Consider the following 22,642-nt stretch of genomic DNA (forward strand, 5'->3'; position numbering starts at 1 on the left):
TGGATCTTACACCCCTTTTTTTATTTTTCATTTTGTATACATATTACACTATTAGCGTTGTTTTTGTTTTCTCCCCATGTATATGCGCTCCTTGGTCGCCATATTGTATTAGGATACAGATTCACAGACTCGTTCAGAGGAACCATGACTCATGACTCGTTCACAGACTCAGACTCGTTCTCAGACTCGTTCACAGACTCGTATACAGCACACTGACATAATACCTTTATAAATAAATACAATATTAATCTTCAATATCCTCAGGATTTAGATTCCCCTTAGTTTGCACCCCTTTACCCCTAACTGCACCTTAAGTTAACCTTATTAAATTAACTCTCAGTCCTCAGCATTAAATTAACCCTAAAGACCCCATTAACCATACCTGCCCCTAAAATAACCCTAAAGACCCCATTAACCATAACTGCCCCTAAAGACCCCATTAACCATAACTGCCCCTAAATTAACCCTAAAGACCCCATCAACCATAACTAATTATCTCCCACCTCCCCTAACTTTCAGCAGCCTAAATATTAATTTTATACTTACTGTTAGAAGAGTTGCTGAGCAGTGTGGATGCTATAATGAAAGGGGCGGGCCAATCAACAGTGTGACTGCATGGAGGGACTGGGAAGCAGGAAGGGGTGGGGCCAATCATCAGTGTGACTGCAGGGAGTGACTGGGAAGTATTAACTGCCGTGAGTGACATTGAGTGATCTGATGAATCGGTTCATTTTAAGGAAGACTCGAAATGAACCGATTCACTTTACTGATCCAAACTTCCCATCACTAGTAAACAGTGTACACCAAGAGCCCAGTGTAATGCAGGGGTGGGCTGGAGCTGCAGAGAAGTGGCAGAGACACAGTGTGAATGTAGCAATTCAGTGCCCTCAACTAAAAGTGCTACTGTAGACACTGAACACATACCTTTTTTTTTATATATATTGTTGAATTTTCAAGAGAAGACTGTAATAGTTTAAGGGGACCTAAATCCTCCTCTGAATATCTAATCCAGGGCTCGACAAACCCCAGGCATCAGGTCGCCATGGCGACTAGAAAACACTTCCTAGTGCCCAGGGTTTTGCTGGGCAAGGGGTAAAAGCTGGCCAGGGCTACTATTGTCAATCTGTTGCCCTATGCGCCCCTACAGGAAAGTATAGGGTGGCAGATTCACAATGGCGGAACATAGGCAGTGGCTTGGCAGGTCTCTATGAGGTGAGGGGGGGAGTAGTGCGTGTAAGTGTATACTGTAGTGTCAGTCAGTGTGTATATGTATAGTGCTGGAGTTGGTTGTGTATACTGTAGTTTCAATGTGGATGTGAGCTATATGTATAGTGCTAGAGTCAGTGTGTAAGTCTGTAGTGCTGGCCTCAGTGTGTGTGAGTGCATGGTGTTTAGAGTGTGTGTTTTTATATATGTATAGTGTTAGCCAGTGTGTGTGTGTGTGTGTGTGTATAAGAGTGTAGCATTAGTATATATGATGTTGTGTATGTTACAGTATTGCATTAGCTTGAGTGTGTATGTCAGCATTCACTGTAGTGTGTGTGTATTAATATATGACAAGGGAACTGCAACAAGTACTCCAGCTTCTGCGAAAGCAGAGTGACATGTTATTGACCCTCCCAGCTCTTATGCCGTTTGGTCATCAAGGGTGGCGCCTCCTGGCCAGGTGAACCTTTGAACCAGTTTATTGGGTGACTGAGGCTGTCTGAGCCAGCATGGAAAAAGAGCTAGAGAGCTTGGTGGGGGGATAGTGTGAACAGATGCAGGAACCTATACGGGGAAATCATGACACGGCAACCTTGTCCAAAAAAGGTCAAGCCCAGCAGCCTGCACTGTAGTGGGGAAAAGTAGGCAGTTATTTGATTGGTTAACCCCTTGGCTGCTAAGCCATTTCCCACCTGGGTGCTAAGCAGTTTTTTGGCATTTTGGTGCATCTCACGTTTAAACGCGTTTAGAAGTAAATTTCTTGGTAATAAACTATACAAACCATATATTGTTTTTTTCAGCACACCCAGCAGATTCCAAATATACAATTTTTCTATGTGTATGTCTCATCAGGTTTGCAAAATAAAGCCAAAAATGGGAAAAAGGGTATTTTTTCACTTTCGACTCAATAAAAACTAGTTTGTAATTTTATTTTTCTAAACTCTAATATCAAAACCTGTGTTGTCGTCGTTAGCAGTGTAGGGGTTAAGTATTCAAAAGCGCCAATCCCATTGGTTACAGGTGATGTGTGTGTGTCTTGGTTGTTTGTTCTGCCCTCCCACTACAATTTGGTGGTTAACCAATGCTTATCTTGTTTGTTATGTAGATTACATTATTGTGCACTGTATACATGCCTGCAGCTTTTCTCAATAAACAAATTACCCTTAAATAATTCTCAGCTAGGTTTTGCTTGGGTTTTCATTATTTGCAAAATATCTAAAATTACAGTGCTACTTCAGGACCTACAGAGCAGCAGGACTCTTAAGAATAGACACAGCAACAGTAAAGGGTCAGTGACTAATATCCCCAAAAGGGTGATAAAAGCCTGATACCATCACACCCCAATTTCAAATTATCCCCACAAAAACATTTTGATTGCAATAATTATTCAGCCCAGCATATTTGTGTATTTTTTATGTAACAGGGGAGCATTGAAGGGGGTGGTGAAAGTATATTTTAACATAATTTTTTTGAAATTATAATAAAAGTGAATAGCAAAATGTCTTAAAATTCATGTTTCAGGGACTGTCTTCATATAGTGAAAGTGCAGATAAAATTCAAACTGAAGTATGCCCTAAAGTGGACGAGGGAATAGATGAATTCTTCTCAAAGAAAATCATCCAAGAATATCAGTAAGTATCACTTTATCCATTACCGTTTGATTTATACTGCTAAAGTTTGCATAGGGGTTACATATTTTAATAAAATGCTGACTCTTCAACTAACAGTTTCCTTCCACTTCTTTTATATGGAATAAAGGGTGGCAGTTAATCTTTATTTAATGGTACAGAATACTGTCATAGTCAATTAAATCTATTCAGATGCCATTCTTAATCTTCATTTAAAAATGTGTAACCCATTAAGCTTTCATATTCACCCTTCGAATGCCAGCCATGTATGTGGTTGACAAGTGGACCATTGGAGCCAGGCATGTGTCTCAAAGTGATGGCACTTCAGGGTTTCCTCCCTGTTGTCACCTTTAGCCATGCCGCCTACTTGTAGATATAGGCCTACTGTTTAACGATGCACAGAAGATTTACGTTAAAGTAAAGCCCTGCATTTAAAGTTACATGTGAGGGCATCCCCTGGGGAATAGATAATGCCTTTTAGTCAGAAAAAAAAAACTATTACCCAATCTCTGTGGGAAACCTAACCATTAACAAAAATGTAACATTACACGGAACACCAGCCAAAATGGCCACTTGCCACATAAAAAATTGGTAGCATGCTGACACCTAATTTATGAGAGATTAAAAAAACACAAAGTGTTGTACAATTTGTGAATTTAAATGTGCAAAAATGATATATATATATATATCAATTAAAATAAAACATAAGGCACATTTGCATTAAGAATTTCTTATATTATTTCAATTCCAAATTGACCTAATTTACATAAAATGAAAACATTCTAATTATATTCTAACCTAAAGCTGCTCTTTAGAACAGTGTTTTATACATAATCCAACTTGCAAAGTGAAAAGATAATAAAATATCTTAATACAGACCCAAAAAACTTTTACTAGATGTTAGACTTGTGCATTCGGATTCGAAAGAATTGCAATTTTTTTAAAAAATTCAAATTTCGTACAAATCCAGAAAAAAGAGACACCAATGAAGCAAACGAAAATGAAGGAAAGAGCTCCAAATTTTCACTTGCTTTCTCATTCACGCTCTCTCTTCGGAAAAAAGGGTGGACGTTCGCAAGAGATCATGTCTGCGAAGAAGTGGACGAAGAAAGAAGACAGAAGAACAAGAAGATAAGGATGATGCAAGAGAAGAAGCGGAGCTGCGGAGCTCCAGGGACATGGAAGGGGTCAGTGGAGGAGGTAGGAAGACATTCTGAAAGAATAAGAGTGTTAGAGAGCATGATAGAGTAAATGAGGGTGAATGACAATTAAATTAATTTCCAAATGTAAAAAGCTCCCAATATTTGGCCAAACCAAATGGACAGGACAAAGTATATCCAATAAGTCTGTCCCGGGAAGGTATTCTGCTTGAATTGAGATGTTTCGTTCTAGGCAAAACTGATACAGATCCTTGGTCAATTCGGTCAAGATCTTGGACCGCAAACCCCCCAGTTTGTTTACGTAGAGGACAGCTGAGAAGTGGTCCATCTGAGAAGAAGAGAACAATTGGAACAATCCTTCGCCAAACTTTATCGCAAACGTCCCTGTGATCAATTTGAAACAATTGATGTGCAACAGGCATTTCTGCTGAGACCATCAACCGTCCGTCACCGTCCCTTCTGAGACCGCTCCCCAAGCTGAGAGACTGGCATCCGATTCCAAGATCAGATCCAGTTGGCACCCAAAAATTGTTCTGCCATTCCAAGCCTCCATACGAAGTTCCAATGTGGCTTCTGACGGCATCTTGATCATCTCATCGTATGATGGGTACTGGTGCAGATGTTGGGTTTTCAATCTCTGGAGAGCACGATAACTGAGTGGTCCCGGGAATATGGCCTGAATGGATGCTGATAAGAGGCCCATGAAGAGAGCTAGAGTCCAAAGAGACACCTCTTGTAATTTCAGGGCCCGACGCAGCTCCTTCTTTATGTTGTTGATCTTGAGCTGCGGGAGTAGTAAGACTGCCAAGACGGAATCCACCTCGAAGCCTAGAAAATGAACTACCTGGGAGGGAGTCAAAGCAGACTTCTGTTGGTTGATCACAAAGCCCAAGCGTTCGATATAACTCATGATGAAGTTTGTTTGTGACCGTAAGAGTAGCGGGTCCTGGGACATAAGTAGAATATCGTCCAAATAGATGATTAAACGAATGCCTAACTCCCTGAAAAAGGCCATGACAGGTTACACCACTGGGCTGAACTAAACCCAAACGGAAGGCAAGTGAATTGCCATAACTGAGCCTTCCACCTGAACTGGAGGAATTTTCGACAATCCTCAAGGACTGTGCTTAGGACCCCTAAATGTGACATGTATGGCCCTCATGCTACAGGGTTTGTCACAATATATATATATATATATATATATACTATGTTGTTTTTCTTATTTTTTATTAATAGAAAATAAACATCAATATATTCAATTTAGTGTAATTATTTTTTTAAAAAATTATTACTTATGATTAATATTTTAATTATTTATTTATTAAATGTATCTAATTTATTTATGTAAATAACACAACACATCAAGAAAGCTTTAAGCGAAAAAGGAACACCTAAACCTAGTCAGTAATAGGCAGGAGCAGTGAATTGCACTGCTGCCTGACCCGAACCAAAACAAACAAAAATACAGCAAAAGAACAGAGAAAGAGAGCGGGTTGGCATATGTATTTCAAACTGCAAGATGACAACCGTTTGTGACGGCCAATAAAGGAAATCACAAAGATGCCAACCAGCCTCCTCCCTATTGACAATGGGTCCTGACTTTGTAAAGACTTCTGTGGCTACCCCGAGCAGTATCATCTCATCACTTGCTGTGGGGGTTATCTCCGGCAGACAGCCAGGATCTGCAACCAGGGAGTGACCGCCATTGTTTTAGTTTAATATTGTATAAGTCAGTCCCCCCCACACTCCCAGTTCCACCACTACAGACATTTACCCCGGCCATCCCTGGAACTGATTTCTGGCAGTAATAGTGGAGGTTGAGACCCTATTGTATTGTCAATCCCTTTATGCCAGGGTCCACAGAGAAACCCCCAGCGCAGTAACTCACTGGAATAACCGCTGACTGTGGGTACCAGCTCCCACGACGCTGCTCTCATCACCACTCCTGCCATGATGCCGGTCCCAGAGAGCACGCGCGCCCCCACCTCTCCTTATTCACTCCTAAATGGAGAAAGCGGGGAACGCGCACCATCGTCACCACGCATGGGGGCAGGGCGACCCCTGGTGGTAGATTTAAAAATGAGCACTGAGAATCATTCAGTGCACAGTTATTGTGCCGTAGAGAGCTATGCCTGGTTGTTCTTCCTGATTCCTGTTATTGACCCTCTGGCTTTTGTTACCGATTACGCTGCTGTCTCCAATCCTGACCCTCTGGCTTTTGTTACCGATTACGCTGCTGTCTCCAATCCAGACCCTCTGGCTCGATTAAACGATTACGTTGCTATCTCCAATCCTGACCCTTTGGCTTTATTTCGGACTTCGCTGTACCTAGTTGGTTGCTCCTGTGTGCTGTGTATCGGGTTCCTCACCTTGATCTTGCCCCGGTTGTCTCTGGGAGGCAGATTAAGGGGGCGGTTTGTGTCCCAATATCCTGATTATGTCAATGTGTGTTTTGCTGGATATATCCAGCCCTGTGTGTGAGAAATACCCTACACTGAGTGTCGGCTAGTGACTGTGAAACCAGGGAAAGAGTGTTGTCCCAGGCTAAGGGAGCACAAGTCAGCACAGGTAGTCGGTCAGACTAGCCAGCTCTGTGACAGTTACATAGTACATAAAGTTGAAAAAAGACCTAAGTCCATCAAGTTCAACCCTTCTAACTAACCTTCCTACTCTTGATCCAAAAGAAGGCAAAAAAAACCCTAATTAAGCTACTTCGAATTCTGCCATCAGGGGAAAATATTCCTTCTTGACTCCAAAGGAAATCGGATTTCTTCTTGGATCAAGAAGCTCTAAAATATTAATTCTATTTATAGACCTGTATGTCATGCCTTTCTAAAAAAATATCTAATGTATTTGATAACACCACCTCCTTAGGAAGTGAATTCCATTCCTTTATTGTCCTTACAGTAAGGAATCCCTTCCTTTATCGTCTATTAAATTTCTGCTCTTCCAGTATCAGAGGGTGACCTCCTGTTCTTTGTACATTTCTGTTAATGAACAGGTCACCGAAGAGCTCTTTATATTGGCCCTGCATATATTTATATAATATCATATCTCTACTAAGACCCCATTTTTCCAGTGTATATAATTTTAATTTTAACTAGTCTCTCTTCATAACTAGTATCTCCCAATCCCCTTATTAACTTTGTAGCCCTCCTTTGCACTTTTTCTAGTTCCATAATGTCCTTTTTAAGAACCGGTGCCCAGAATTGTACCGCATAAAGGTGAGGTCTTATGATTGACCTGTAAAGAGGCAAGATGATATCCTCCTCCCGTGAATCAATACCTCTTTTTATGCATGCCAAGACCTCATTGGCCCTTGCAGCTGCTTGCTGGCATTGCACACTGGACAGACTCCTGAGGCACTCTTTTTAATACCTGCGTACAGTCTGAGAAACATCCATTCACAACAACTCTATGCATTCTATCTGTTAGCAATTTCCAATCCAAATACAGACATTTGCCCCTTAGCCTATTTCTGTTAATTTGTAGAGTAGACTTTTATGTGGAACCGTATCAAATGCCTTAGCAAAGTCCAGATAAATCACATCTACGGCCACACCCATATCTATATTTCTTCATAGAATGCTAATAGGTTGGTTTGAAAAGACCTGTCTTTCACAAATTGAAATAGCAAAACACTTGTACTTCTATTTAGAATCTTTTTAGCGTTTTTTTTAATTAGCTTTTGTAGATTAAAATATTTAAAAAAGTAAAAAAAAAAATTAAAATAAACTATGAACATGTTTTTTCAATTGCTCAACATATTCATTAATTTTTATAGGAAATCATATGATAAAAAATCTGAAGAAAGTCCTTCTTGTTCTGAAAAAAGACAATAAATAAAGAAAATAAGTGGTGCATCTAAAATGAAAAAATAGAATATGATAATTCCCAATATATGTTTTTTTCCCTTTTCTGGTTTTCAGACTCTCAAGCAGGGAGATGAAAATGAAATAAAATAAAACAGCTTATATTGTAGCAATTTTTAGGAATAAAATGAAGTATGTTAGTAAATATAGCTGCCAGAATGGCTCCTTACCTTAATAGAGCAGTTTCTGCTCAAATTGCTCAATCTGCACAGACAACCCCTAAAGCGGATTCCACAGTAGAAAATTGACCCTCCAGGAAGGGGTTACGAATTGGATCTCAGGAGAAAATGAAGGGGATGGAGACACATGTTAAGGCAATAAACTTTATGAAAACCTTATTGGCCCGAATATAGGCCGCACTTTTTCCCCCCACTTTAAGTCTTTAAAGTGGGGGTGCGGCCTATATTCGGGGTCTAGCGCCCGACACCCGGGACATGCAGTCCCGGGCACCGGGCAAACAGCGGGGTTAGGATACAGATCCCCCGCAGCGGTGCAGGGGACCTGCATCCTACTGTCTGATACGCTCAGACAGCCTCCCCTGCCGGCACTTTCCACGGGGGGAGTATCGGCACGGGAGGTTGTCTAAGCGCAACGCACGGACGTTCACCGGCAGCGGCGATGCGCCGTTGCCGGTGAACGTCCGCACGATGCATTTTAACCCCCCTGACTTACCAGGGCAGACTCCCGGGTGTCTTGCAGGGCCGGCGGAAGACATCTACGCGATACGCGTATACAACTTCCGGTGCCGGCACTTACGCTGAGTGCCGGTACCGGGAGTTGTATACACGATGTGCATAGATGTCCCCCTCCGGCCCCGTAAGACACCCGGGAGTCTGCTCTGGTAAGTCGGGGGGGGAGGACAGAGTGGCAGCATATCTCGGGGGGGGGAGGACAGAGTGGCAGCATATCTCGGGGGGGGAGGACAAAGTGGCAGCATATCGGGGGGAGAGGACAGTGGCAGCATATCTCGGGGGGGGGGGACAGAGTGGCAGCATATCTCGGGGGGGGGAGAGGACAGTGGCAGCATATCTCGGGGGGAGAGGACAGAGTGGCAGCATGTTTTTTGGTGCTTTTTTAAAGAAAAACTTTTTCTTTAAAAAAGCACCAAACTTTTAGGGTGCGGCCTATATACGGGGGCGGCCTATATCAGAGCCAATACGGTAGTAACAGAAAAGTAGAATCTTACAGTATAAATTGTGTTTAAGGTGAGCTGAGTCTGTGGAGAACTCAATGGGATCTCCCAAGTCCGTTTTTTATTTAACTGCAGACACAGCGGTACAGCCAGGACATCTAGTCTTATGTATAGTTCCTTCTCCAGTAGTGTCAGCTCGCACGTTCACACTACGCGTTCAGACGGCTTCTTCCTGGTGCTTCCATATTGTACAGCATATTGTTCATAGCTTCCCAGCGCTTACTTAGTAGCCGTAATGATAATGCATTTCCAGCTGTATTATTTAGTATGCCAAACAATCCATATATATATTGACGTTAATTAAACATTTCACATTTTCACAGCCAGTCTCCACTCCATGTTTCTTCGGGAACCGTCACACTTTCACCATCAGGATCAAGAACCTTCAAAAAGAAGATAGGAGAGTTTTTTGCACTTAGAAAGCCAAGATCGGCCAAAAGCGCAAAGTTTGAAAAAGAACAAAACCTGGTAGTTGCAAAAGGCAGGAAACAGAGTTCAGCAAATGTATTGAGGCCCCTATGCAAGAGTGGAGAGACAGCAGAGTGGCAGGATGCAGACAAAGATGTCACATCTCCAGAGATAAGATCTGTTGTTGACTCTACATGGACCCCAGATGCTGCAAGGAGAATCAAACCAAGATACTCAAGAGAAGGAAAATCTCAATCACTGATTATCCTTTCACGGGATGATGAAGAGTCATTTGCAAATAAACAGGTAAAGATCAAATTTACTATTGAAACAATGGCTTTTTAATGGATCACACTGTTAACACAACTCAGCATTAAACCTATCACCAAGTTTACAAATGTCCTCTTTAACCCCTTCGTGACAAAGGCTGATTTTACTTTTTGTACCCTTCGTGACAATGGCCGTTTTAACATTTCTGCGCTGCTTGTGTTTAGCTGTAATTTTCTTCTTTCTCGTTTACTGAACCCACACACATTATATATTGTTTTTTTTCAGGACAAGAAGGGCTTTCTTTAGATGACATTGTTTTGATTGTATCATATTATTTACTATTAAAAAAAGTATAAAATATGGTGAAAAATTTAGAAAAAAATGACTGTTTCTAACTTTTAGTTGAAAAAGCTTTTACTCATCTATAAAAGGTAATGAAAAAACCTGCTAAATAGATTCTACTATTTGTCCTGAGTTTAGAAATACCCAATGTTTTTATGTTTTTTTTTTGCTTTTTTCTACACATTATGGGGCAATAAGTACAGGTAGCGTTTTGCTATTTCAAAGCCATTTTTTCCAAATCTGGTAATTCTTCCCCCCATGTGCCATTTCGGGTATCTTTGAAGCCGGCCAATGCAATTTACCCCATCAAGTCATATATTTTTGAAAACTAGACAGCCCAGGGTATTCCAAATGCTAGTATTTTAATCCTTTCCAAGCACTAATTCTACCATCAGCCTTTGTCAAACTTTATGGTAGTAATATTTTTTGCATTTGTTTTTTTCACACACATTTTACTTCAGGTATGAATAAACAGGTTCTGGTATATGTCACTATCATAAAACACCCCAATATGTGTTTAGCAACATCTCCTGAGTATAGCGATACCTCACATGAATGATTTTGCCTGGTTGTTTGGGGGCAAAAGGGCCACATTTGGGGCATGCGCATTTTCAATGTTGAACTTTGGCGATCAACTGCCCATGCCCTATTTGGTAGATCTTTGAGCCGGGCCATTTCAGTATGCCCAATAAAGCCATATATTTTTGAAAACTAGACACCCCAGGGTATTTCAAATGCTAGCATTTTAACTCTTTCCATACACCATATCTACCACCAGTCTTTGTCAAACTTTGTGGTAGTCATTTTTTTGCATTTGTTTTTTCACACACATTTTACTTCAGGTATGAATAAACAGGTTCTGGTATATGTCACTATCATAAAACACCCCAATATGTGTTCGGCAACATCTCCTGAGTACAGCGATACCTCACATGAATGATTTTGCCTGGCTGTTTGGGGGCAAAAGGGCCACATTTGGGACATGCGCATTTTTCAATGTTGAACTTTGGCATTTGGGGATCCACTGCCCATGCCCTATTTGGTACATCTTTGAGCCGGGCCATTTCAGTGTGCCCAACAAAACCATATATTTTTGAAAACTAGACACACCAGGGTATTTTAAATGCTGGTATTTTAACTCTTTGCATGCACACATTTTACCACCAGAATTTTTTCAAAGTTTGCAGTAGTATTCTTTTGTGTGTATTTTTCCCCCAGACACCTATGTTATGTATGAATTTACAGCTCCTGGTATATGCCGCTGTCACACGACACCCCAATATGTGTTCAGCAACATCTCCTGAGTACAATGGGTTTGTCATTTTTGGGGGGAACTAAAAGGCCACATTTGGTACGTGTGCATTTTTCTAATTGGAAATTAGATGTGTGGCCATCCTTCCCCCTGTGTTAATTGGGACATTGTTGAACCTGGCCAATTCCATTTACCCCATCAAATCATACATTTTTTTAAAAGTAGACACCCCATGGGCATTTAATATGCCAGTATTTTAACTCTTTCCATGCGATAATTGTTTTAAGCTAATGTGCTAATTTTAGGACTTGCTCACAAAAATATATTTTTTATATATATATTTTATTTTTTTTGCCTTTTTAAAAAAAAATGTTTTAACATTTTTTTTCAACTTGAAGGTTCCCCTGATAGTGACATCTGTGGGAAATTATTTTTACATTTTACTGTTTTTTTTTTTTTTTACTATTTTTTTCTAATTATTATTAATTTTATTTTATTTTTTTTATTTATTTTTACTAATCACACTGTGATTAGAAAGCTGGGCTCCATTGACTTGCATGGTTGAATGCAGTACCTGTATTCAACCTGCAAGTGGAGCCAGAGTTCTCTAGAGGGTCTGGAGACCGTCTAGCGAACTTTTTCATCTTTATTATTTTTTTTCCCGGGCCGCCGCCATCTTGCTGATGGCGAAGATCACCGGCAGCTGCTGCTGTGACCGCTCTCCAGGTAAGTGTTTGGTGTCGCTGGATGCCTCCTGATCGAGGCATTCCAGCGACACCATTTATGTTTAGGAGGAGATCGTTGATCGCCTCCTAAACGCTTTTAAAACGGGCATCCGCCGCCATACAATGTATGGCGGTTGTTGACGCCCCGGGGAGGGGCCAGACATGGCCCCTGGTGCCGATCGTGGCATTGCTGGCACGTCATTTGTCGTAAACGACTTGTTTTTCCGTGGCGTGCCAGAACCGGCAATTGTCATTAAGGGGTTAAATATTTTGCCAGTTTTTTGCATTTCAGGGCTTTTATTCCTTTTTAAGAATTACAATACCACATTTTTTATTTTTTAAATCATGTTCATGTCTGGGGCTGAATTAGGAGGACATGTGATTCCTTCACAATTATAATGTACCGTATTGGCTCGATTATAGGCCCTAAAAGTAAGGTGCTTTTTTAAAGAAAAATGTAGATTCTTGCAAAAAAAAACTTAGTGGAATAGATATGCTGCCACTCTGCCCCCCGAGATATGCTGCCACTCTGCCCCCCCGAGATATGCTGCCAATCTGTCCCCCCCAAGATGTTCTGCCACTCTGCTCCCTAGATATGCCCCCCCTCCCCTCGACTTACCAATGCAGACTCCCGGGTGTCTAGTGGGGCCGACGGGGGACATCAGCACGGTATGCGTAGACAACTTCCGGTGCCGGCATTTCCCAAGGGAGATTGTTAAAGCACATTGCGCAGACGTTCATCGGCTGCGGCGATGCGAGCGTAAACAACCTCCGCTGCCGGCACGTCTGCTCGATGTGCTTTAACAATCTCCCTTGCCGGCACCCCCGTGGGTGCCCCTTGGGAAGTCCCGGCAAGCAGACATGCCGGCAGCAGAGGTTCTTTACGCTTAGACAATCTCCCGTGCCGGCACTCCCCCCGTGGCAAGTGCTGGCAGGGGAGGCTGTCTCAGCGCATCGCGTAGACATCCACGGCCGCCGGAGAGTAGGATCCAGGTCTCCTGCAGCGCTGCAGGGGATCTGGATCCTAACCCTGCTGCCTGCCCGGTGCCCGGAATTGCATGTTCCGATCATCGGTCAATACGAATTGCGCATTCCTGCGCTAAACCCCGATTATAGGGCGCCCCCCCACTTTAAGTCTTTAAAGTGGGGGGAAAAAGAGCGCCCTATATTCGGCAAATACGGTATTTTAGGTATCAGATTACTTCATGACTGTATGTGCTTTTAAATATTACATAAATATAAAAAAAATCTACACATATAAAACATTAAATTGACACAAATTGTGGCATTTATACCAATTTATACATCATTTCAATATATAGCTCATCTGTCTTAGTCTACCTATTTCCATTTTCCATTGATAAATCAATTGTAGGATTGTGTTTTTTATGGTACAGGTAGATGGATTATTGCATTCTTTAAAAGTAAACAAAAAATGCAATAACCTTATCCAGCTCTGCAGCTGACTGGTTGGTAAGTACTTCACGTGTCACGGATGTGTTCAGCATGGGAAAAGGGTCATGAGCATTTGAAGAAAATTTAAAGGGACCTCTTAGTTATGAAACACATAAAATGCACACCATCATTCAACTCTCCATCAAACTCTGCAACCTCTTAAGATGGTCACATATACAGACCATGCTTTGCCACACTAACTACTCTTAGTCACGCAGATGTAAAATCAGACAACCTGATGACCATACCTGGGAACTCTCCGGGTTTGACCCGGAGATTGCCAGGTGAGTGCTGCTCCTCCGGTTCTCCGGGTCAAGACCCAAATCCTCTGGGTGGCGGGAGCGGGGTCTTGACACGCCCTGCTCCCCGCCCATTTTTCCTTTAAAGGGGGGTGTTTCCCGGTGCCAGTCAATGGGAACTCCCCCGATTGCTGTTGTATTTCCCTCACTTTGTCATCATATATTAAATTAGGTAAATGTTCCATGGATACTGCTGATGATTACACACACACATCACACTTTAGCATAAAGAGATTAAATAATTGCATAGCTAAATTGCTGATCCTTAGCTATGTAATAAACAGTACAGCTTTTACCTGTTACTGGAGCAGTTTACCATTTCACAGCAAGTCTCTGCCTGCATACCCACTCACAATGTGCAGGGTCACATGACTTCCCATCACATGACCCTGTGATTTCCTGCAGCATGTGTGCATGCTACTTTTGTTTGACATAGAGGATGCCTACATGCAGAGAAGCAGAAGGGGTCCCAGTTATGCTCCTGGAATTCCAGTCATGGTGGTCCTTCCTGTAAATGTACGATTACATGTAATGCAAGGGTCCTACATTGACGAGAACCAGTATATTGTAACAATGCAGGTTTTCTGTTAGGTAATGAAGAAAATGAACAAGTAGAAATACTGTTACCTATAGTGTAACCTTTCTTACATATGTTACAACATCCCATAGCTTTGATGACATTGGGGTCAATTACCAGGATAAGCAGGTATTTCAAAACCGTTGATTTAATCTCTGATGATTGGGCACGATATATGGTAATTTTGAACCTGACAGGATACCATTTTTGTTCGTTTTCAAGGCTTTAACAAAGTGAACTTGTCCTTGTATCCTTGAGGTGTGTGAAAGCCAAACGAGCTTCCGTTGACCAAAGTGTGTGTTAGACCCTTTCTTTGTTAGTGCTGTATTCAAATAGTCACGGATGAACCTCCTGAAGTAGTTGGTGAACCCCAGAAAACGTTGGAGCATTTCAAATCCTTACGGGGTTACGATGTAGCCCAGGAAGGTCACCTTGCGTACTTCAGGGGAGCATTTCTCTAGTTTAGTGTAAAGACTGAACCAGGGCATGACAAACTTGCTTACAGTAAGTAGACAGATGAGGTGAATATATAAGGATATCATCCAGATAGACTACTACGAATTGCCGGACAAAATCACTCAGGCAGTCATTGATAAACTTCTGGAAGACTGCTGGGATGTTACACAGCGGAAGGGCATGACCGTGTATTAACAGTGACCACCCGAGTGTTGAAGGCAGTCTTCCATTCATTCCCTGAATAAATCCTAACTAGATTATAAACCCCACAGACATCCAATTTAGTGTACACAGTAGCTCGGCGTAGTAGGATAGTAGTAAGGCCTATGAGGTGGTAACTTCTCAAAAAGATAAACCTTACCCAGCAAGACCTTCTTCAATATCGGTAATACAAATATCAAAGAGAATGGGTCCAAATTAGGATCCCTGAAGTACCCCACTAGCAGGGGCGGACTGGGCAGGGGGGCAATTGCCCCCCAGGCCGCCCTGAATCCGGGCCGGCGGGCTGGCCAGGGGGCTGGCAGACGAACATTCATGGCAGCCGCAAAGTTAAAAACTAAGCGGCTGCCACCGGGACTGGCCGCCGTGCCGGTAGCGTACCTGATGGGGGGCGGTCCGCCTGGAGTGCCGCTCACTGAGGGGTGCCGGCACACCTCCAAAAACGGTGCGCCCGGCAACTGTGGCTGTGCGCCGGGACTTGATGTCAAATCCCGGCGCACAACACTGAAGCCACGCCCATCGTCTTCCGCGCACCGGAAGGACAGGACACAGAACAGGAAGAAGAAGAGGAACAATGAAGAGGAGGAGGAAAAGTGACAGTGCCAGAGGAAAGGTAGGAAAATATTAGTAAGTGTGTGAGAGTGATGGGTGTTGTGCTGTAGTTTATGATGAATGTTTGTGAAGGAGGGTTTCAGATTGCATGGAAGTGTGGGGGGATAGCATGGCATAGGGAGGCTGTCTAGGCGTGATAGGAGTGTGATTGCTGTTATCATTTTTTTGTTTTTTTCGTCCAATAATTCAATAACAGTATTAATAGATATATATGGTTGCAAACAGCAATCACACGCCTATCATGCTAAGTCAGCCAGTACATGCTAGAACTTGGGCATGATAGGATTGTGATTGCTGTTAATTATATGTGTGTATATATATATATATATATATATATATATATATATATATATTAATATTGTTGATTTTTTTTTTGTCTAATTTTGGTGTGTTACTTTTAATAAAGTATTTTAAACTTTTTTTTTTTTTTTCGGTTTTGGCCAAATGAATGCTGAATTTTCAGTTTCGGTCCAGAATTTTAATTTCGGTGCATCCCTACTATATACTAAGCCAGTCACTGAAGTGTTAGGCCTACACCACATCAATGTTTGGCTTAGTATATAGTGATAGGGGTTGTACTGCAGTATTGTCAGTGTCTGGCTCAAAGTATAGGCACACATTGACGCGGTGGTACAGCGTAATCCCTAAGTATATAATGATAACAGTTATGCTGTACCACCGTCAATGTGTGCCTCAGTATATAATGATAACAGTTTTGCTGTACCCCTGTCAATGTTTGCCTAACCATAGAAACAATGCAGTTTTAAAGTGTGTGTGTGTGGGGGTGCCTCATACAGGATCTGCCACAGGTGCCAAATACTCTAGGTACGCCCCTGCATCATGCAGCAGTCAGACCCAATGGCCATTCCTCAGCTCTTCGTCCCACGTCTTAAAAGGGGTGGGATAAAGAGCTGAGGCACGGCTATTGGGCGGCGCGGAGCGTGCACGCCGGCCGCTTTAACTTCATTAGGCGCCAGTGGAGTGACTGCTATCAATGTCGCTCGCAGCCGCTTTGGTGGCGCAATGGGCCACTTGACTAGACTTGCCCCTCAGGCCTTAGGCTGCCAGCCCTCCCCTGCCCACTAGGAACAATACCTTGCTGTGAATATATGCCATTGACTACAACCCTCTGTTTTCTGTCACTCAGCCACTGCCTAATCCATTCAACAATATTGGGATCTATGTGGGACAGTGTCAGATGCCTTACTGAAATCCAGATATGCAATGTCTACTGAACCATCAATTACCTTAGTGACCCAATCAAAAAAATCAATACGATTAGTTTGGCATGATCTTACTGAGGTAAACCCATAATGTTTTTGATCTTGAAACCGGTGTGACTTTAGATGTTCAACAATGCAATCCTTTAACATAGTTGCCATTAATTTCTCCACCACAGATGTAAGACGTACTGGCCTGTAGTTGCCCGACTCCTCCCCACTGCCATTTTTGTGAATGGGCACACCATTCGCTAATTTCCAATCCTCTGGGACAACTCCCATTAACTTGAGGTGTATCCCATTGGGCCCCATCGACTTATTTGTCTTTACCTTAGACAAGGATGAGTCTGCTGACTAGGAGGCTGAGTCTGCTGACCAGGATTTGAGCTATTGAGCCCTTCTGGAGACTACAGATAAGGCAAAAGCCCTAGCAGCCATGCGGACGGATTCCTTAGCAGAATCACACAAGAACGCAGCCGCACTCTTCACATCTGAAATGCCCCGGAGAACCTTTTCTTCTCCTGCACCCCTTAGGATATCTTCCTCAATCTGCTGGAGCCACAAGCGCTTAGTCCTGGCTACTGAAGCCGCCGCAATCCCCGGTTTAAAAATAGCTTCTGAAGCTTCAAAAGGTCTCTTAGCTGCTCCCTCTGCCTTCCTGTTCATGGGATCCGGAAAATGAGAGGAATCCGTCAACGGAATAGTGGATCTTCTTGTGGCCACTGGAGCATCTATTTTGGGAGAGGAACACAGCTCAGAGACTCTTTTAGAGATGTTGGCTTTCTTTCAGGTGCCTTCCACTGGTAAGTAATAATAGATTTCAAGGCTTCATGGACTGGAAAAGCCTTGGGCTTTATACAAGAACCTAGAAAAAACATCTGTTTTCCCCTTTGGCTGTTCTTTCTCCAGTTCTAGAGCGACACTCGCTGCAGTAACCAGCTTCTCCACCTCTTCTACTGGAAAAATAAAAGCTTTCTTCAGAGAGCTCCCCCTCTTCTGGATATTTGGGTTCCTCCAGGTATCAGTCCTTTAGGGAGCCCGAAGGGATCTGCTGAAAAGTGGACTGGAGCTCAGCCTTCATCCACTCCTTGAAATCAGAAATGGACACCTCTCTGGCTTTCAGGCACGATGAACAAAATTTCCTAGAGGCCTCAGGTATAGTAGGCTTACAATTTTTACAGGCAAAATGCTTGTCTTGGACAGGAGACGGTTAAAATATAAAAAATAAAACAGAAGCAGAGAAACTCCCATGGACTCATAACCTTACTTGGGCTAAGAGGAAAAAATACACCAGAGCAGAAAACCAGGATGCCAGGACTCTTCATGAGAAGTCAACTGCAAACCAAAAGAAGTATAAGCAAATAAATAGAAAAACCTTACCAGAAGTGCGGGAAAATTATTAACCAGAACCGCAAAAATCTCTTCTGATCTGAGAGCTGCTTCCAGCTGCTGAAGCCCTGACCTCAGGTGCCCCCTGGCAGCCTGTGTCGAACCCCGGAAGCGCGTCAGAGTGGATCTGCCGGAATGGCTGGCAGAGAGAAGAGGAGCCCCGGCGTCCAGAAAATAGCAAGCCTGTCCAAAGGCTGCTAACAGGTAAGGCAGACTGGGGTCCCACCACAGACCCTGCGCCGATTAACCCCATCCTTGCCGCGACAAAGTGATCCTGCCACGGATCGGAGCGAGGGAAAGACAAAGAGCTTCCCCGCTACTCAAAGCGGGACAGCAGCACCGGGGAAAATGAGCGTCCCACAAGCTCAAAAAACAACAAACGGGGAATGACTGCACCTACCCGGAATAGGGCAGGAAAGAACTGTGGGTAAAGGGGTTTAAATCTTTCCTGCCCTGTTCGGATAGGTGGAGCCATCTCCTGTGCTACTGGAAGTGACAGGGGGAAATCTATCCTGGTTCTGGCTCTTGACAACTTTTTTTCTGGATGAACAGATATGGGCAATTGTAAGGGTCAAACTTGATGGACTTGACACCCTTGATAAATATGAGCACAAAAGGCTGTAAAAATGTGTCTTTATTGTTTAGCTGTTTGGTCTTTTCTTCAAACAATACACAAAAATACTCTGTTTTCCTGGATATCAGGCAATTGCAAACACAACACAGGTCTATAAAAAATGTTAAATATATGTTTGCCACAAATATTGACACCCTTTTAGTCAATATTTTGTGCTACCTCCCTTTGCAATGATAACCGTTCCAAATCTTCTACAATGCCTGATGGGGCTTGAGAATGCATGACAAGGAATCTGAGACCATTCCTCCATACAGAATCTCTTTAGATCCTTCAGATCTTGATATCGATGCTGGAGGACTCTCCTCTTCGGTTCACCCCACAGGTTTTACATGGGGTTAAGTCAGGGGACTGGGATGACTATGGTAGGACCTTGATTTTATGGTCAGTTTTTTGTGTTGATTTTAATATATGTTTTGGCCCTGCTAGAAGCCGGATACCATGACCCATTTTAATCTTTTTGGCAGAAGCAGTCAGGTGTTCATTTAATATCTGTTGATATTGAGACACCATACTTAACCGTGGGAATGAGGCACTTTTCCATATGGCTACCTCTTTGTGTGTTTTAGCAAGGTTCTATCTCTTCAACTAACAGGATTACCAATTACCCCATATTTCCCCATGTATAAGAAAAATTTTGGGTCTAAAAATTTTGGGTCTTATACAGTGGTGGTATATATATATATATATATATATATATATATATATATATATATTTTTTACTAAAAAGGGGACATGCTGCTTACCTATTTTGCTCAGCAGCGTCTCTTGATCTGCCGCGGCGACACAGGAACCCAGTGGAGTCACGTGAATGCACATGGCATTACATGCCTCCGCTCAGTTCCTGTTCCTGCACGAGCAAAGCAGATGATCTGCAGTTCAGGTATGGGGGAGTAAATGAATGTATGTATGTATGTATCTGTGTGTGTGTGTTAGTATTCATCTGTGTGTAGGGGGCACAGGGCTGCCTGAGTATGATAGGAGTACGATTGCTAACATTTGCTAGCAGCTTACACCAATCACACTGATATCATGCCCAGGCAGCCAGTACAATAACTTTATGTAATATATTTTTTTTAAATTTTGGCCCCCAAAATTAAGGTGCATCTTATACAAGGGAGCGTCTTATACTTGGGGAAATACGGTATATTATTAGTGCACAATGCATGTTTCCCACTGTCAGGCTTTTCACCCTTCCCCGCTCCACTACTTGTTTCTTTTCAGCAAACAGGAGCACCTCAGCTGATACTAACTAGCAGCCATTCATTCCTCCGTTCCCCTGGTTACCTGCTAATCAGCCAGCTCCTTTCCTTTTGTGCTCTGGCTTTTTAGCTGCAGAGGCTCAGCTACTCTCTGTCCTTGTGTGGTCTCTGATTTCCAAGCCTGTTCTGGTTGTTCTTGTATTCCTGTGTATGACCCTGGCCTGGCTAACTTCACACTCCGGTTCCTTATCCTGGCTTGGCTTCTGACCTTGCTGCATCTGACCCCTGGCTGTGTATTTTGACAAAGTCCATGACTTCTGCTACTGTTTATTATTTTGTATTTTTTATTATCATTAAAGGTGTGATTAAACATCATCTCCATCTGGTTTTGTGGTTCCTGACACAAAGTAATAAAATTCCTTTCCTTGATTTTTATATTTGTCTGGCAAAATGCAAAGAACAGGAGCTGCAGATTGATGGTAGTAATCAGCAGACCCGTTCCTCTAGTGACATAGTTAAATAATATGTAGTTATATAAAATATTGTATGGGTATTATACTGTAACAGTCCACACACACACACACACGTAACAGCTTGAGATGGCATTACAATTAAAAGTAAACCTTTTTTAATACTGATTTCTGTATATTGCTAAGAAAATGGTAAAATCTCATTTATTTATTTAATTTATTTCAGAAAAAACATTATGGAAAAAACGATGACGATGTTTGCAACACATTTGAGCACAGAGTTCACAGCATGCTACATCGTATTGGTGTTACACGGATCTTATCATCCGAAATGAAGAAAAAGCAGGTGAGCTTAAATATACACTTGATGAAAAAAGTAATTGTAAACCTAAGATTTAAGATTTCCTTAGTAGGTTTCTCATTTTTGCAAACAAAATTTGAAAACCCTGTCCTTGCAACAGAAATATGTCACTTTTAAGTTTGTTGCTGATGCTGAGCATTTCCCTGTGACTGAACTTTTTTTTTTTTTTGTAATTTTCGTCCCAAAACACAATATTTACCACATATTTCTCTGGGGTGGGAAATAATGTAATATGTAATGTAACATGCACACACACACACACCATAAGTCAGTATGTGAAATTTTACCCCTGCTAAATATTCCATGGTCAACTGGAAGTGGTATTATTGGAAAGTAGAAGTGTTTAGAAACAACAACTTAACCACAAAGCAGAAGACCAAGTAAAGTTTCAGTGTCCAACGTTCTGCTGATTCTATAGCTTAAGAGTTACAAACTTTCACTGGCATTCATATCAGCACAAAAAACTGTGCAACGGGAGCTTCATGGAAATGGGTTTCCATGGCTGAGCAGCTGCATCTAGCCTCGCATCACCAAGTACAATGCCTAGTGTCTGATCAAGTGGTGTAAAGCATGCCTGACATGAATGGATAAACGGACAAAAGTTCCTACATAAACCTGAAGAGTGATAGCTGTAATACCTGCAAGTGGGGGACCAACTACATATTAATGTATTTAGAATGCGATGTCATGAAAGTCCCTATTGGCATAATATTCAGGAATCTATACTTTTGTCCATATAGTTAAGTTAATAGTTAAAAAACTATAGTTTACATGGGAACACTATTCACAGGAAAAGAGAATAATAATTAGGAGGGTGTAAACATAAACTATATCAGGGGAGTCCAACCTGCGGCCCTCCAGCTGCTGCAAGACTACATCTCCTATCCTCCTCAGCCAGCCCCTTAGCATTATGGGATGTAGTCCTGCAGCAGTTGGAGGGTTGCAGGTTGGACGCCCCTGATATAGTTTATGTTTACACCCTCCTAATTATTATTCTCTTTTCCTGTGAATAGTGTACCCATGTAAACTATATATTGTTTTTTCAAGGAGAGATGGAGCTTTCTTTTGATACAATAGTTAGATGATTAGCTGCAAATTTAGAATGAGAAATTTAGTAAAAACTAGTGAAAATTAGAAAAAACCACCTAATTTTCCCTCTGAATCCTCACAAAATTAGGTAAAGTGATGGAAAATCCCATCCAAGTTTATCAATTCAGGTGTCCTGATTTCAGAAATACCTAATTGCTATAGATTTTCCACACTTCCAGCACTTATAGGGAACATACTAAAGGGTGTACATTATTCGTAGAATATTTATGCTTATGGCTCAACGGGTTTTGTGAAAGGGGGCAGGAGGGTTATACTGGGTAGATATTGTGTTAGGGCAATGGGATGTCAGTTTTTAGTTTTTATTATTATCTTTTTTATATATTTTTTTTAAAAAATTTGTTTATTTTTGGTATTTTTTTTTAATATATATATATATATATATATATATATATATATATATATTTTTTTTAAATGGTTAGAGGTCCTCTTAGGGACCTCTTGAACGTATTATTAATGCCAGTGATGTCACAATGACATCACTTAGCTCACTTTATTGTTTATTATTATTTTGTGATTCACCATGAAGCCCATAAAAAAAGTAGCGATTCTACAGGGGAGGGGGCGAGCGGAAAGGCTCTCCCCAACC

The 22,642-nt window shown here is 42.0% G+C and overlaps 1 protein-coding gene across 2 annotated transcripts in view; it reads left to right on the forward strand.

Annotated features, from left to right (window-relative positions):
• Window positions 1-22,642, forward strand: part of CARMIL2 (capping protein regulator and myosin 1 linker 2) — a 121,605-nt gene that overhangs the window by 14,261 nt on the left and 84,702 nt on the right. For both annotated transcript variants that reach the window (XM_053449731.1, XM_053449732.1), the window contains exons 2-4: window positions 2,728-2,837; window positions 9,382-9,772; window positions 20,812-20,931. In XM_053449731.1, coding sequence (XP_053305706.1) covers window positions 2,728-2,837; window positions 9,382-9,772; window positions 20,812-20,931 — 621 coding nt within the window. The remainder of the gene's footprint in view (window positions 1-2,727; window positions 2,838-9,381; window positions 9,773-20,811; window positions 20,932-22,642) is intronic.

The sequence above is a fragment of the Spea bombifrons genome, chromosome 10 (genome assembly GCF_027358695.1).
Source record: "Spea bombifrons isolate aSpeBom1 chromosome 10, aSpeBom1.2.pri, whole genome shotgun sequence".
Classification (NCBI taxonomy): domain Eukaryota; kingdom Metazoa; phylum Chordata; class Amphibia; order Anura; family Pelobatidae; genus Spea; species Spea bombifrons.